The following is an 18,010-nucleotide window of genomic DNA, read 5'->3' on the forward strand; positions in this document are numbered from 1 at the left end:
GTGTGTATGGAAGCCCTGAGAGACAAACGTGTTGGTTGTGATCTACCAGAGAAGACCTAAGCTTCATTGTACGGATGCAGTTCATCCGCTCAGATCTGGTTCTTGATTACTGAGGCTCAATGTTCAGGCAGCTCCATGACTTCCTGACAATTTGAAGCATTGTTTGTAAGCAGAGGTTTGAGTAAGCGAGTGATGCCGGCATTCATTGGAACAGGTTGATTGGAAAACTCTAACTCTCTAACTACGCCTGATTTTAGTAATGCTTCAAATATTGGTTTTATTCATTGCACTGCTTCTGGTTTAGTAGGGTATTGCTGTTGAAATGGTCTAAAATTACTTTTGGGTGTTATTGTTACTGGTTCTATTCCTTTAATTTTACCTACCAATAATATCCAGATTTCTCCATCTCATTCATCTAAAGTTGAATGAATGTCTTCTCTTCTAATCAGACCAGACGAACGGCAAAGACAAGTTTTTCATTCATCTGAGGAAGACAGTCCTTCAGCAAAATACCTTTTGTGTTCTGCTCCTGCAACTGTAGACAAACATCCTGATAATGTTTTTTTTTCATATTTGTGTTCCATACAGACGAGATGGTTCTGGGAGTGCCCATCTCATCTCACCAACAACAGCTTCAATCATACTTTCAGGATACGTTCTTGTGTGTACAAGAGGCGTGGCTGGGGAAGAAGGATGAGCAACGTCTGGATGCTATCTACACAGAGCTGTACATCACAGCAGGGGCTGACATACACATCAACACTCAGCATGAGGTCAGGCAGATTGAGGCGATGAGGGTGAAGCCAGCAGATGAAGATAAACCAATTCAACCCAAGGACATGTTCAAACCCCCGTCTGGAGAATACAGACCCATAAGAACGGTACTGACCAATGGAATCGCAGGAATTGGAAAAACATTTCTTGTGCGCAAGTTTGTGTGGGACTGGGCTGAAAAACAAACCAATCAAGATATGCATCTCATTTTCCCCTTCACCTTCCGCCAACTGAATTTATGGAAAGGAGAAAAGTTGTGTTTGGCAGATCTTATTCATAAATGTATCAGGGAGACCAAAGACATCACGAGACAAGCTCTTAATGAAATCTTCACAACTCTACAGTCATCACCAAACACCAACTACGATAAGAGTGTCTTCAAACTTCTGTTTGTTTTGGATGGACTGGATGAGAGCCGCCTTCGTCTGGACTGCTCTACCAGTGAAAACCCGGCTGTTACCATTGATGTGACCAAGTCGATCCCAGTGGATGTGCTGCTGACAAACCTCATCAGAGGGAACCTGCTTCCCTCTGCTCGCCTCTGGATAACCACGCGACCTGCAGCAGCCAATCAGATCCATCTTGATTTTGTTAACATGGTGACAGAGGTCAGAGGGTTCACTGACCCACAGAAGGAGAAGTACTTCAGGAAGAGTTTCAGCGATGAGGAGCAGGCCAGCAGGATCATCTCCCACATCAAGACCTCACAAAGCCTCCACATCATGTGCTACATCCCAGTCTTCTGCTGGATCACTGCTACAGTTCTGAAGGGTGTGTTGAAGACCAGAGAGGGAGGACAGCTGCCCAAGACCCTGACTGAGATGTATGCAGAATTCCTGGTGTTTCAGATCCATCAGACAAAAGAGAAGAAGTATGACCAAAAGAAGTTCAATAGGTACATTAAGTCATTAGCCAAACTGTCTTTTCACCAGCTGGAAGAGGGCAACCTGATCTTCTATGAGAAAGATCTCAAAGAGAGTGGCATTGACGTCAGTAAAGCCTCAGTGTGCTCAGGAGTGTTCACAGAGATCTTCAAAGAGGAACATGGGAAGAAGAATGAAGACAAGATGTTTAGCTTTATCCATCTGAGTGTTCAGGAGTTTCTGGCAGCGTTCTACGTAAGAATGAAACTCGTTAACAGAAACAAGAATGTGATGTTGGAGTCAGGGCAAACCTTTGTCGACAATGTGCGAATGGTTTTCAAAACAGCATCTATGACAGAGGTCCACAGGTTTGCTATTGACGAGGCCTTGAAGAGTCCAAATGGACACCTGGACCTGTTCCTCCGATTCCTCCTGGGTCTTTCACTGGAGACCAATCAGAATCATCTACAAGGCCTACTGAAAAAGAGAAGTAGCTCACAGACCAATCAGGAAACAGTCCAGTACATCAAGGAGAAGATCAGTGAGGATGTGTCTCCAGAGAAAAGCATCAATCTGTTCCACTGTCTGAATGAACTGAATGATGGTTCTCTAGTGGAGGAGATCCAACAGTCCCTGAGTTCAGGACGTCTCTCCACAGATAAACTGTCTCCTGCTCAGTGGTCAGCTCTGGTCTTCATCTTACTGACATCAGGAGAAGATCTGGATGTGTTTGACCTGAAGGAATACTCTGCTTCAGAGGAGACTCTTCTGAGGCTGCTGCCAGTGGTCAAAGCCTCCAACAAAGCCCTGTAAGTACCAGAGACCTGCAGGTAATCACTTCATCACACGAGTAGAGTAGTTCTCAACTAATGAACGGCTTCTGTTGAGAGATTTAGTAAACTACTTGATTAGTTGAACAATTGAAAAACATAAAACATGTTTTTCCAGGTTCACTGCAACTCCACACATTAATATAGATCTGGAATAAACAAATGTCACTGTGTTGTTCATTTAAAACTAAAATTGATTTGTGATTGAGATCCATTAATTGTTGTTAGATTCCAGTAATAGACACAATAACAGGCAAACATCCTCTCGCCACCTGAGACTCTAATCCTTGATTGTTCAATGTATGAACTCAGAAATGTAGAGTTTACATTGTAGAAGGAAAAAAACAGTAATGTCTTTGTTTGTCTTCATCACTGACTCTCCTTCAGGTTGAGTGGCTGTAACCTCTCAGTGAGAAGCTGTGAAGCTCTGTCCTCAGTCCTCAGCTCCCAGTCCTCTAGTCTGAGAGAGCTGGACCTGAGTAACAACAACCTGCAGGATTCAGGAGTGAAGCTGCTGTCTGCTGGACTGGAGAGTCCACACTGTCATCTGGAGATTCTCAGGTCAGGATTCATCTTCTGTTTCACTGATAACCATTTACATGCTGCTTGATATACAAGTTAATGTAAATTACAAGAGAGACCCATCACCTTCCAGCACATTGTGTAGTTGTTAGACCCTCAGCTCGACTGATTCACTCTCACTGCTCTCATCAGCAGCAGCAGCTGTTTTTTCACACAAGCTGGGATGAACTCACGGTACATGACCTGCTCACAGCAAACAGCAGACAGACACATGTAGAGACTGTAGCTGGTGGAGAACGTGGGAAGAGACAGACATGTTTCTCAAGAGTTTTGTGGCGACTGAGCTGTTTTTTAACCTCAAGAAAGAAAGAAATTATCCTTTATTAATCCCCTTGGGGAAATTCTTCTCTGCATTTGACCCATCCTTGGTTAAGGAGCAGTGGGCTGCCCTATAAGGCGCCCGGGGAGCAGCTAGGGGTTAAGTGTCTTGCTCACTTATCCCCCTGAGGTACAGCCGCCCCACAACAGTCTCTACGACTATGTAAAGTGTCACATAGAGATCCTCGTGAAGCTGGTTGCTTCTTATGATCTCTCTTGATGACAAATAGATCTTTTCTTGGGGTTAAGTGAACTATTTTATATGATGTACATCACCAGACTCTGCAGCTCCAGTTTGCTCTTCTTCTCCAATGTTCTATCTTTGGCAGGACACAACAGAAATAGAACACTGTTTGCTAAGACATTCGTAATATTGACCTAACAAGGTGTTTATATTGCATTTTTGTGTATCGTTGAAGTATAATAGTGTTTGTCTCCAGGCTGTCAGGCTGTCTGGTCACAGAGGAAGGCTCTTCTTCTCTGGCTTCAGCTCTGAGATCCAACCCCTCCCATCTGAGAGAGCTGGACCTGAGCTACAATCATCCAGGAGTCTTAGGAGTGAAGCTGCTTTCTGCTGGACTGGAGGATCCACAATGGAAACTGAAGACTCTCAGGTATGAAGAGTCTGTTGGTTCAGTCTGATTACAGTGAAGACAGTAGCTGATGTTCTCAGAGTCTGTGTCCCAACTGAGACGGACCTCCTCACTTATTCTGTCACAGTTCAGCTTCCCTTCTCTCCTGCCTCTCGATCTCTCACTCCCCTCATCAGCTCCATCAGTCTCACCTGTCTCTCTGCTGCACCTTCTCCCTTCAGTATTTAAACCCAGTATCACACTCACTGCCAGATGGTTCTCCGCATTATGCCAGACTTTCCAGCGTTTACCCTCCGACTGGTTTCCCATTGCCGACCCTGCCTGTTTGGACTTCTCCGCCTTGCCTCTGCCCTGGTAAACCAATGTAGCCTTCTGTTTCCCTGTGTGTCTTCTGCCTGGAATGAAGCTTTGCTCAACGATCCTCAGTGTCGGTCCTACTGCTTCCTCACCCGTTACACAAGAGGAGGAGTCTCCAACCTCATCATCAGAGACGGCCTCTGATCACACACGTTCTCCCCCCTCCAAGAAGAGGAGTCTTTACTTCCCTCACCAGCACCTACTTCCACCCACCAGACTCCACCAGGTCCCCCTCCTCCCCACACCTGGAGTTCACTGACCACATGAAAGAGCTGGTCACTGCTGGAACCAGCACTCACATTTTCCATCCTGAAATCCCTCCTTGACGTCCACCTCCAGCTCGACCTCTGCCACTGGCTCCAAGTCTTCAGCCAGTTGCCCCTTCCCCGCCTCCACAACGGGTCCACCACCATCCTCTAGCTCCCCTACCTGATAAAGGCATTCATTGATATCTTCTGGGTCCAGACTACAAGGCTAAAGACACAACTGATTCTCTCCAGGAACAGTCGGGCCCTGTATGAAGCTAGCCTTCTCACTTCCTGTCCTCACTTATAGAAAAGGAAAGGGGGGGGGGGCTTTGAAGAAACTTTAGTAAATCTGCAAACTTATCAAATTTAACATTAATTCCTCGTCAGCCTGTCCAAATAAATTGGGCAAATAGAGCTTTAAAGACATTAAACTCATCTTTATTAAATGTCAGGTCTGTGTCCGTCATACTGCTTCAGGGTCCTAACCACACTGTTACATTCTGACTCTGCTTCTTCCTCCAGGGTTGAACATGGTGGAGAGCAGAGGCTGAAAGCTGGTCTGAGGAAATGTGAGTGTTCACTTTGATTCATGGAATCTCAAATAAAGCCGTCAGCTGTGTTCCATGACAAACTGCTGCTGTTTCCTCTCGTTCTCTCAGGGTCCTGTGAACTCACAATCGACACAAACACAGTGAACAAACACCTGAAACTGTCTGACAACAACAGGACGGTGTCAGTTGTGATGAAGAAGCAGACATATCCTGATCATCCAGACAGGTTTCAGGACGAGCCTCAGCTCCTGTGTACAACTGGTCTGACTGGTCGCTGTTACTGGGAGGTCGAGTGGAGAGGAGACGTTGATATAGCAGTGAGCTACAGAGGAATCAGGAGGAGAGGAGAAGGTCCACACTGTGTGTTTGGAAGGAACGATCAGTCCTGGAGTCTGAACTGCTCTGATAAAGGTTACTCTGTCTGGCACAATAACAGTCATACATTAAGCTCCTCCTCCTCCTCCTCCTTCTCCTCCTACTCCTTTAGTAGAGTAGCAGTGTATGTGGACTGTCCTGCTGGCTCTCTGTCCTTCTACAGAGTCTCCTCTGGCACACTGATCCACCTCCACACCTTCAACACCACATTCACTGAACCTCTGTATCCTGGGTTCTGGTTTGGGTTCAGATTTGGGCTCCGTTATGGTGCCTCAGCGTCTCTGTGTTCTCTGTAGGTTTAAGAGTCTCCTCCTCTGTAAACACTCACTGCTGACAAACACATTCAGATTCATAAAACAAAATATCATCATCAAATAAATCAGTTTCATATATTATTATTGACAAACATAAACCTTTATTGCTGCCTTGGTGAAATTCAGAAATGAAAAAAAAATGATACTTTTACTTACATTTTGAATGCAGGACTTTAACTTGTGAGTATTTCTACACTGGGTTTCACTACTTTAACTTAAAGATCTGTTGTAGGCTTTTCGATGGATGAATATAATATTAATAACTATGTTTTCATCATCACTTGAAGATAAGAATCGTTGTGCTTCGTTCCTCTAGAATGAGCTCTCTAAATCTACATAGAGTAATCAGCATGTTTCTACAGGAGCTCAGGGAGGAAAAACCAAAGAACTGCACCTCTCTTTCATTTTAATTCAGAGATATTGTGCATATTTTAAAGTTCTTTTCTTCTATTCTGTATTTGTGTTTCTTGATTTTTTTAACTTGTATATGCACAAGATGTTCTCTTATGTTTACGTTTCACACCAACACAACAAAGTAAATTCCTGACCTGTATTTTCATTGATGTGTCTGTTTGTAACGCGCTCCAGGTTTAACCCTTCAGGGTCTTAGGCCTTTTTCTCGATTTGACATCATTTCTTAAATTCACCTTTTAAAGGCACTTGCATTATGAGATATATACTCATGTGTTACATCAGAATTTGCAGAACAATCTCAGCTCTCTATATAATGAGGCATAATTGTCCTAAGGCACAAGTGTAACGTGATAATATGGCCTGAAAAATGTAATCTTGATTTTGAAATTCTTCATATCTCTTGTGAAAACATAACTTTACTCATGTGGACAAACTGTTTTGGTGATGGAATTGGTTTACCAAAGGTCTAGGGTTCACAAAAGCAGTGGAATGTATGAATAACAAGGTAGATACATGTGAATAAATGTCTAATACCAAATTCTGTATTATGTTTCTTTGAGTAGAAGTGTTGTCTGTCACTACTTTCATCAAAATGAGAGGGACTGAGATAAAATGGGATGAGGAATGACTTCATACTACAGACCAAGCTTCATGGGGGGTGCAAATGAAACATTAATATTACAACGGTTTTTGTTTTCAAGCAAATTATTTTCTATTTATTTGAGTCAAAATATGTTCTATAAAAACAAACTATTTACTATGTTAACACAATGTGCATGTTTCAGTTTCTTTTTTCAAGAACAGTTTTCATAACAAGAACAACATACGTACTCTGTATATATATGTACTATGTACTCTGTATATATATGTACTCTGTATGTATGTATGTACTATGTACTCTGTATGTATGTACTATGTACTCTGTATGTAATGATGTACTATGTACTCTGTATGTATGTATGTATGTACTATGTACTCTGTATGTAATAATGTACTATGTACTCTGTATGTATGTATGTATGTACTATGTACTCTGTATGTATGTATGTACTATGTACTCTGTATGTATGTATGTACTATGTACTCTGTATGTATGTATGTACTAACTACTCTGTATGTATGTATGTATGTATGTACTGTGTACTCTGTATGTATGTATGTATGTACTATGTACTCTGTATGTATGTATGTACTATGTACTCTGTATGTATGTACTATGTACTCTGTATGTATTTATGTATGTATACTCTGTATGTATGTATGTATGTACTATGTACTCTGTATGTATGTATGTACTGTGTACTCTGTATGTATGTATGTACTGTGTACTCTGTATGTATGTGTGTACTGTGTACTCTGTATGTATGTATGTATGTACTATGTACTCTGTATGTATGTACTATGTACTCTGTATGTGTGTATGTACTGTGTACTCTGTTTGTATGTGTGTATGTACTATGTACTCTGTATGAATGTGTGTACTGTGTACTCTGTATGTATGTATGTACTATGTACTCTGTATGTATGTACTATGTACTCTGTATGTGTGTATGTACTGTGTACTCTGTATGTATGTGTGTATGTACTATGTACTCTGTATGTATGTATGTACTATGTACTCTGTATGTATGTACTATGTACTCTGTATGTATTTATGTATGTATACTCTGTATGTATGTATGTACTATGTACTCTGTATGTATGTATGTACTGTGTACTCTGTATGTATGTATGTACTGTGTACTCTGTATGTATGTATGTACTGTGTACTCTGTATGTATGTGTGTACTGTGTACTCTGTATGTATGTATGTATGTACTATGTACTCTGTATGTATGTACTATGTACTCTATGTGTGTATGTACTGTGTACTCTGTATGTATGTATGTATGTACTATGTACTCTGTATGTATGTATGTACTGTGTACTCTGTATGTATGTATGTATGTATGTACTATGTACTCTGTATGTATGTATGTACTGTGTACTCTGTATGTATGTACTATGTACTCTGTATGTATGTATGTACTATGTACTCTGTATGTATGTGTGTACTGTGTACTCTGTATGTATGTATGTATGTACTATGTACTCTGTATGTATGTATGTACTGTGTACTCTGTATGTATGTGTGTACTGTGTACTCTGTATGTATGTATGTATGTACTATGTACTCTGTATGTATGTACTATGTACTCTGTATGTATGTACTATGTACTCTGTATGTGTGTACTATGTATGTATGTACTATGTACTCTGTATGTATGTACTATGTACTCTGTATGTATGTACTATGTACTCTGTATGTGTGTACTGTGTACTCTGTATGTATGTATGTATGTACTATGTACTCTGTATGTGTGTACTGTGTACTCTGTATGTATGTATGTATGTACTATGTACTCTGTATGTATTTATGTATGTATACTCTGTATGTATGTATGTACTATGTACTCTGTATGTATGTATGTACTGTGTACTCTGTATGTATGTGTGTACTGTGTACTCTGTATGTATGTATGTATGTACTGTGTACTCTGTATGTATGTATGTACTGTGTACTCTGTATGTATGTATGTACTGTGTACTCTGTATGTATGTGTGTACTGTGTACTCTGTATGTATGTACTATGTACTGTGTACTCTGTATGTATGTATGTACTGTGTACTCTGTATGTATTTATGTATGTGTACTCTGTATGTATGTATGTACTGTGTACTCTGTATGTATGTATGTACTATGTACTCTGTATGTATTTATGTATGTATACTCTGTATGTATGTATGTACTATGTACTCTGTATGTATGTATGTACTGTGTACTCTGTATGTATGTATGCACTGTGTACTCTGTATGTATGTATGTACTATGTACTCTGTATGTATGTATGTACTAACTACTCTGTATGTATGTATGTTTGTACTATTTACTGTGTACTCTGTATGTATGTATGTACTATGTTCTCTGTATGTATGTACTATGTACTATGTATGTATGTATGTACTAACTACTCTGTATGTGTGTATGTATGTATGTACTATGTACTCTGTATGTATGTATGTACTAACTACTCTGTATGTGTGTATGTATGTATGTACTATGTACTCTGTATGTATGTATGTACTAACTACTCTGTATGTATGTATGTTTGTACTATTTACTGTGTACTCTGTATGTATGTATGTACTATGTTCTCTGTATGTATGTACTATGTACTATGTATGTATGTATGTACTAACTACTCTGTATGTGTGTATGTATGTATGTACTATGTACTCTGTATGTATGTATGTACTAACTACTCTGTATGTGTGTATGTATGTATGTACTAACTACTCTGTATGTATGTATGTACTAACTACTCTGTATGTATGTATGTTTGTACTATTTACTGTGTACTCTGTATGTATGTATGTACTATGTTCTCTGTATGTATGTACTATGTACTATGTATGTATGTATGTACTAACTACTCTGTATGTATGTATGTTTGTATGTATGTACTGTGTACTCTGTATGTATGTACTATGTACTCTGTATGTATTTATGTATGTGTACTCTGTATGTATGTATGTACTGTGTACTCTGTATGTATGTATGTACTGTGTACTCTGTATGTATGTGTGTACTGTGTACTCTGTATGTATGTATGTATGTTCTATGTACTCTGTATGTATTTATGTATGTGTACTCTGTATGTATGTATGTACTGTGTACTCTGTATGTATGTGTGTACTGTGTACTCTGTATGTATGTATGTATGTTCTATGTACTCTGTATGTATTTATGTATGTGTACTCTGTATGTATGTGTGTACTGTGTACTCTGTATGTATGTATGTATTGTGTACTCTGTATGTATGTATGTACTGTGTACTCTGTATGTATGTGTGTACTGTGTACTCTGTATGTGTGTATGTATGTGTACTCTGTATGTGTGTATGTATGTATGTACTGTGTACTCTGTATGTATGTACTGTGTACTCTGTATGTGTGTATGTATGTACTATGTACTATGTACTCTGTGTGTATGCATGTACTATGTACTGTGTACTCTGTATGTATGTATGTATGTGTACTCTGTATGTATGTATGTATGTATGTATGTGTACTCTGTATGTATGTATGTATGTGTACTCTGTATGTATGTATGTATGTACTATGTACTATGTACTCTGTATGTTTGTGTACTCTTGACCAGCTCATGGTCGTGTTGTGCAGAGTAAAACTGAACAGCTGATCGGAGCAGAGCTGCCGTCTCTCAGTGTTCTCTTCCAGTACACTACAAAAAACGGTCCGTGTGGAGAGTTGAAGGAAATTACAATAAGGCAATTACATGAAGATGATTTGGCTTTTTTTTATTGGTTTATTAAAATTGGCCACAATCCGGTCATATATGTCGTCTCTCAACTCCGCTGCTCATCGGACCGCGAAGAGCCTGCTGGTGGGACTTTAGTCCGCACATGAGCGTAGAGTCCGACTGGAAGGTTCCCCTTCCTAGTATTAAAGGTAGGAGTTGAGCGCCAGACAGGACAATAGTTTAACTTCTATCCTGTCATCATAAGAGAATGCTATACCGAGTGAAAGAGCCACAGGTGTATTATTGGTCAATTAGAATTTCAGGAATGTTAATAATTTGATATTTTGAATTATGCTCATGGTGCAGGAACTATGATATGTACAATATATTGAAAGATATTTATGTTAATGATTGACGCTCCCTCTCCGTGATTTGATGACGGCATGACGGCAGCAGGTGCAAAGCAAAGAGCTGCATTAGTCATGGTAACTAACAGGTAGAGGATTAGCCCGGTTAGCTGCTAGCGCCGCTACAAAAGGCAAATGATTCACAAAATACACAAAACAAATACATTTTCATGCACCTTTTACTGCCGTGTATTTCCTAAATATAAATGGTCAAATAAAAAAAAAATCTATGGTGTACAACTCAATACGGTCTTGTGCATAATGTCCATTAAGAAAGATGAAGCTCCAGCTTGGACAGCTGGTGCAGAACGCTCTGTGTCGAAGACGACTTCCAGGGAATGAAACCTGATTGTTGCACAGAGCGGATCCTCCATCGTTGAATCAATCTCCCAATGGCGGGCCACGGAAACTGTTCTCATAAGCAGCCTACACCTCATCCCGGTGACCCGTCTTCATTTAAAATCCTTCCGTCAAAAGGCTTTTAACTAATCTTCCCCAGCGACATCTGTGGCTGATCCTCATTCCGTGCACCGACGCGGTTAGAGTCCACCTGCAGCGAGCGCATCATCATCATCATCATCATATCATCCATCACTCTCAGAACTCGAGACCCTGGATCTGTTGCCTCTGCGGTTTATTGACGGCGGTTCTTCTTTCATCTCCGCCCGTCTGAACAAAAGAGCCGTTAGAGGCTCGGCTTCCTCATTTGTTTGTTAGCCTTGATGTCGTTGACGAGAACGTCTGATGTGCTTTCCTTCACAGCGGTGCACTCACACAGGGAGCTGCCGACAGGAAGTCAGCTGCTCCGGCACTGAGCCGTCAGACTGAGCGACACCGCTTTGGATAAAAATGTATTAATTAATGAGACGGTAAGAGTTGCGTTTGTTCGGATTATATCTTCACAGAAACGTGCATTGCGTCCCGTCGGTGTTGATATGGGATAGCACACAATGCACAGGGCGACAAATACTAAATACTAAATACGGGCCTCGACTGCAGCAATACTGTTGTGTTACACGATCCGATATGAAGATGCTTCTTGTAAACAGAGGAGAAAAGAATGAACACAACAGGTATTCATTACAGAGCTGGCATCACTTCTGCTCCCCGGCGCGGGAACAAATGTTCTCCGTGTCTTCATCAGCCGCCGGAATCAGACTCCCGAGCTCGAGCCCGACAGGCCCGTGTGCAGCGAGCAGAACACACACACACACACACACACACACACACACACACACACACACACACACAGAGTGCAGCGAGCAGAACATATTAATTAACAACGGGAGTGACTAAAGATGGAGGCGCCTACGTGTGTGTGCTGCATATGTGTGTGTGTGTGTGTTTGTGTGTGTGTGTGTGTGTGTGTGTGTGTGGGTGTGTTGTTTCTGTGTGGATCTTTTATAAAAGACGGTTTTAAAAAGGTGCCTAAGAGCATCCGGCCTTTTAGAAACCGACTCGCCCGCGCACACACGCTCCGACACAACACACCTTCTTTGTATCGACTTTGCATCGCGATTGCTTTTTCTTTCCTTTCTCTCTTATTTACAGAGATGTGCTCTCCTTTTTTTAATTAAATAAAACAAATAACCCTTTGTGTTGCAGAGAGGGAGTCGAGCAGAACGCTAACTTCCCCGACAGCTCCCACGCTGACTGTGCACACACACACACACACACACACACACACACACACACACACACACACACACACACACACACACACACACACACACACACACACACACACACACATTACTGAGCCAGAGGGCTGGTGGGAGAGAAGACAGTATCATTAAAAAAAGACAACTAAATGATGGTAAATTATCACTGCAGCTAATTGTACCTTAACTCTAGCAGGAGGCTTCTTGTGCTGTTATGGTAAGAGGTGTCAGCTTGTGGACCTGGCATCCTTTTATATTTATTTAAAACACTCTTTGGATTGTATTCTGCAACTTCCAGCGTAAAAACAAACAACAAACTTAAGGTTGAGGATGTTTATTGTCATCGTAAAAAAGATACAACGGAATTTAGTTGGCGATTCAGTTCAGTTCAGCAGCGACGAGGTAAAGAGACATTACTGATTTAAAACAAGATATTAAATACATATATTAAAAAAGATAAAACACCAGGCATCAATGGCTTTAAAGTGACAAGAGGGGTTTGTTAAAGTGTCGCTTTATTTCTTATGTTGTATTTCTCTGTGAGCTGGTTGGGTGGTGGGGAGCTCCAGTACTTTGTGTTCCTCTGCCCGCTAGTCCGGGGTTTTTTTTCTCTACAGTGTGGGAGGGTACCTCCCATACTGTAGAGGTCAGGGAGGGTACCTCCCATACTGTAGAGGTCAGGGAGGATACCTCCCACACTTTAGAGGTCAGGGAGGATACCTCCCACACTGTAGAGGTCAGGGAGGGTACCTCCCACACTGTAGAGGTCAGGGAGGGTACCTCCCACACTGTAGAGGTCAGGGAGGGTACCTCCCACACTTTAGAGGTCATGGAGGGTACCTCCCACACTTTAGAGGTCATGGAGGGTACCTCCCACACTGTAGAGGTCAGGGAGGGTACCTCCCACACTGTAGAGGTCAGGGAGGGTACCTCCCACACTGTAGAGGTCAGGGAGGGTACCTCCCACACTGTAGAGGTCATGGAGGGCACCTCCCACACTTTAGAGGTCAGGGAGGGTACCTCCCACACTGTAGAGGTCAGGGAGGGTACCTCCCACACTTTAGAGGTCATGGAGGGCACCTCCCACACTTTAGAGGTCATGGAGGGTACCTCCCACACTTTAGAGGTCATGGAGGGTACCTCTGGAGGCCGCCCAGGTCAGCTGTACGCAGGGGCGTTTCTAGGATCCGATGACATGCGTGGTGGAGCACGGACCTTTTGGGGCTAACAACAGAGGTAGCTTGCTTGCTAATTCCTCGTTAGCGAGCAGGAGAGCTACCGTGAATATTGTGGCTCGAGCAAGCAAGTTGCAAACCACGGATGCACTTGGATGTGCCACCGGGCGAACAGGCTCGGGCGGCTGTACTTTATCACACCATGACCTTTCCTGCTTCATGTGCACACTTTGAACCAGACTGTCGTCGCCGTGTGCAATGCCGTCAGGATAAGTAGCCTAGCTAGTTTTTCAGTAGCCTAACAATGTAGTTTTGATACATAAGTCCACCTAAAAAAATGTCCTTTTGAAAAAAGAGCATGTATGCACGTAAGGAGTGGCCACTGTACGTGTGCTGTGGCTACTTTTAACCTTATAAGCCTGCAGCTCTTTTCTCCTGTCTCCCGAACATGAGAATTGGGTTTTTTCAAAACTAAAACTGTGCGATTTAATTCATTTAAATTCCTAAAGTACCGTAACCCTTGTGAGAAGAAAGTGTGGTTTTACTTCTTTTTCTCTAAGATCGTTAAGTTTGAATAATTCCGTGAACTCCTTTAAATGACTGAGCGGTTATAACGTTTCACTAAAACATTCATAAGTCCCCCTTGCAACGGCGGATTTCAGTCAAAGACACAAGGAAGGACAATTTGGTCTGGAATTCATATCAAGGTCATATGAGCTGTAGAACTCCAGGGCGGAACTGTTTTTTAAAGGACACTGTGCATGTGAGAGTGGACGCCTCCAGCGCCGGAGAGGGGAGCCTCCGGCGTCCAGAAGAGGAGGACTTGTGACCGAGCGGCGGCGTTTGATGAGCTGGGAGAGACACCAAGAAGTGAGGAAGCTCCCGCCGGCAGCCGGAGTTGGATCTGATGAGACATGTTGGGCAACGGCAGCAGAACTGCAGCTAGAATCTGTCGTCGGCTCTCAAAACAAGGACCCAAATCAAAAAGGAAATAAAGGACGCCCGCTGCCATCAGAGAGAAGCACTATTAATTATAATAACTCTGTAATGAACGACAAATCTGCAGAATTTGCAGAAATGATGTGAGAGGAGGGAGAAAGCTTGCATTTCAAAGCATTTCCTTGTGTTTCTCTCTCTCACACACACACACACACACACACACACACACACCTTAAGTAGTCCTCCAGCACATATTTCAGAGACTTTACCTTTAATGAGCGAGCTACTCGCCAGATTAAAAATAGCCTCAAAGACCGTCAGTTGTGAGCGATTTTAGCAGAAAGTAAATCGAGCCTCAAGATTATAACTGTACAGTTTGATTTTGCTCCATATTTAAAAACACACATACCGTTCTCTGTATCTATAACAGCCTTTCAATAGATAGTCTTATAAACACCCTTTTATAAGCAATATTATGTCCCTTTGCTGATCCTACAGCAGCCTGTAAACTGTGTCCTGTATCAGTCTATCACCACTAAAAGAAATACATTAAATTAGATTAAAAAAAGGCAAAAACAAAATCCCCTGAAAGTATATTGTTGCTTCTAAATCATTTGTCCGTCTGCAGTTTTAAATTTGTAAAACAACCATTGACGCAGCATTATTAAAGTGATGAAGATGAAGATGATGAAGGTGATTTGATTGTTACAGAAACAGCAAACCTTCCGGCAGCTTGCTGCATGCAAATGAGTTAATCACTGAAACTCATCAGCATCATTTTGACTTGTAAAGAAGATGAATGTTCATGTCAAACACAAGCGACTCCCTCAGAGTTTATAGAAACTAAATTCTGCTCCGCGAAGAAGTCAAGGAGCTTCTTTTACTGAAGGTCAACCCGATGGTTGACTGAGCTGGACGGAGGTTCTCAACTCACTTTATTATCCTTAAACCAAGAGGCACTGCTACATGCCACCTATTAACATGAATAAATACCTGGGCAAGAGGATGATGTATCCTTCACACACTATATTAGAACGTTCCTCATGGACTTCCATATGATCAGACTTCCTTTCGCCCCCTGCTGGTCACAGCCTTATTCTCCAATTCGTCACACGCTGGATCGGACCCATCAAACTATGACGACTCATGACAGTTGCAGTAAAAAGCACTCGCTTAGCTTCTCGGAAACAAAACCACAGAGTTAGTTTAGGACGAGGCGTGTGTGTGTGTGTGTGTGTGTGTGTGTGTGTGTGTCTTATCCATATGGTATATTATAGTGTACAATATAAAAAACAAAAACAACTCTCGAACCAAACAGCAAAGTGACGGCGTAACCGACAGCTGCTTTTAATTACGACCCTCTGGAAATACAGCACACGTCATGCTGCTGGAAACAACACATTTAGAGATGGGACAGAACATGTGTGTGTGTGTGTGTGTGTGTGTGTGTGTGTGTGTGTGTGTGTGTGTGTGTGTGTGTGTTTCAAAAGGGATGCCTCCCTCTGTTTTTCTTCTTTCTCGGGTGACGCTTAACTTTCCAGGACTAATGAGCCGGAGAACACAGAGCTTTACCTTTAATTGGAGCGCAGTAGCTGCTTTGGACCCTTTTAGGGAGACGGAGTGTTTTTAATCATCGTCCATCACGTCGGCATTTGCCGCAGATGAAGAAAAAGTTAAACATTTCATTTGAAAATCTACAGCAAGACGAGCAAAACAAATCTTGTCATGCAAAGTGGTTTCCTGGCACGAGGCTTGTTATCAGTTTAAAAATAGCAGCCGTCTCCCAACAAAATAATTGGCTGAGATCAAACCCCCTTTTGTTTTTGACGATGCAGCGTTTCAGATTTGTTTTGGTGACAGAAGTTTTCTATATTGATACATCACGTTTTATTTATTTCACTTGAAAACTCCTCCACCGTGTCGGGGGAAGCGGAGCGGTGCACATCAGCCATCTACATGAGGTTCATTTCCCACCTTATTGTCTGCACTAAATATATGGAACGAAGATTAAGTGGATCAAGAAATGCATTCATGAAAATGCATTAAAACATAATTGCTTTCAGTTTTGTTTCTTTTTTTGCCTGTAGCAAGTCAACCCATTAGCCTTTCTTTTCTTAGCTAGGTTGGACTCGTGTGAGACTCTAAATGACCATAATTTACTAAATGAACATCATGCTGTATTGAAGAAGACTTGAAACTAGAGATTGAGACATAAACTCATGTTTACAATGTTTACTGAGGGAATACATCAAGAGAAGTAGAGTCATTTATATAGACTTCTATACAACCAGAGGAGTCACCCCTGGTGGTCAGGAGAGAGAATGCAGCTTTAACACATGAAGCATAGACTTCTATACTTCTATACAACCAGAGGAGTCGCCCCCTGGTGGTCAGGAGAGAGAATGCAGCTTTACCACATGAAGCATAGACTTCTATACTTCTATACAACCAGAGGAGTCGCCCCCTGGTGGTCAGGAGAGAGAATGCGGCTTTAACACATGAAACATAGACTCCTATACAACCAGATGAATCGCTCTTGGTGATCAAGAGAGAGAATGCAGCTTTAACACATGAAGCATATACTTCTATACAAGCAGAGGTGTCGTCCTCTAGTGGTAAGTAGAGATATTGCAGTTTTAAGACCCTTCTGCATCGGCCTCACAGCAAGCTGTGACGACAACAGGAACAAAAACATAATTCACCTCCAGGGCCTCAAACAGCCGGCCCCTCCTTCATGCCTTCATCGCGCTAAAGACCTGGCCTGTAACGCAGCGTCTGGCAAAGAGGTCTTCTTGCGCATGCGGCACCCGTCGCTGGCGCCCACGCACATTGAGAAGTCGGGGCTGTTGGCCAACCGCCGGCAGCACTGCCCAATCTCCTCCAGCTCAGCAGCAGCAGGCCGTTTAATGACTGCGTGCCGGAGAGCGGCAATCTCCCCAACTCCCTCGTGGACCAGCCTGTGGACGGTGGATATCAGAACTTGAAAGGCCTCGAAACATGTGCTGTCCCCGGGCCAGTCCCCGACTTTTCCAAAACCTTTGGGATTTTATTTTTTTCAAGGACTTTTTCAGGCCTGGAAATAACAATTTTAAGATCCCATGACTTTTTCAGGTTTTCCATGACCGTAAGAACCCTGGGGCATTTGTAGAGTTCTGCTGGTATGTTCAGCCTACAGAGAGATGACAAGCTATGTTTTACCCTTCAGCGAGCAAACTTTACACAATGAAATGATTCGTCGAAAAACCCACTTTCTATCATTCATGACTATAATGGTGGATGCCTCATACCCGGACAACTGTATGTGTTGGC

General features: G+C 42.2%; 1 protein-coding gene across 1 annotated transcript in view; it reads left to right on the forward strand.

Annotated features, from left to right (window-relative positions):
- Positions 1-17,685, forward strand: part of LOC306738059 (uncharacterized protein) — a gene marked incomplete at its 3' end in the record, with an annotated part of 49,519 nt that extends 31,834 nt beyond the window's left edge. The window contains exons 11-17 of the mRNA XM_079219888.1: positions 589-2,446; positions 2,855-3,028; positions 3,808-3,981; positions 5,088-5,134; positions 5,225-5,758; positions 13,205-13,744; positions 17,366-17,685. Coding sequence (XP_079076014.1) covers positions 589-2,446; positions 2,855-3,028; positions 3,808-3,981; positions 5,088-5,134; positions 5,225-5,758; positions 13,205-13,744; positions 17,366-17,685 — 3,647 coding nt within the window. The remainder of the gene's footprint in view (positions 1-588; positions 2,447-2,854; positions 3,029-3,807; positions 3,982-5,087; positions 5,135-5,224; positions 5,759-13,204; positions 13,745-17,365) is intronic.
- Between the last annotated feature and the right edge of the window lie 325 nt (positions 17,686-18,010).

Source organism: Taurulus bubalis (genome assembly GCF_910589615.1).
Source record: "Taurulus bubalis genome assembly, chromosome: 6".
Taxonomy (NCBI): Eukaryota; Metazoa; Chordata; class Actinopteri; order Perciformes; family Cottidae; genus Taurulus; species Taurulus bubalis.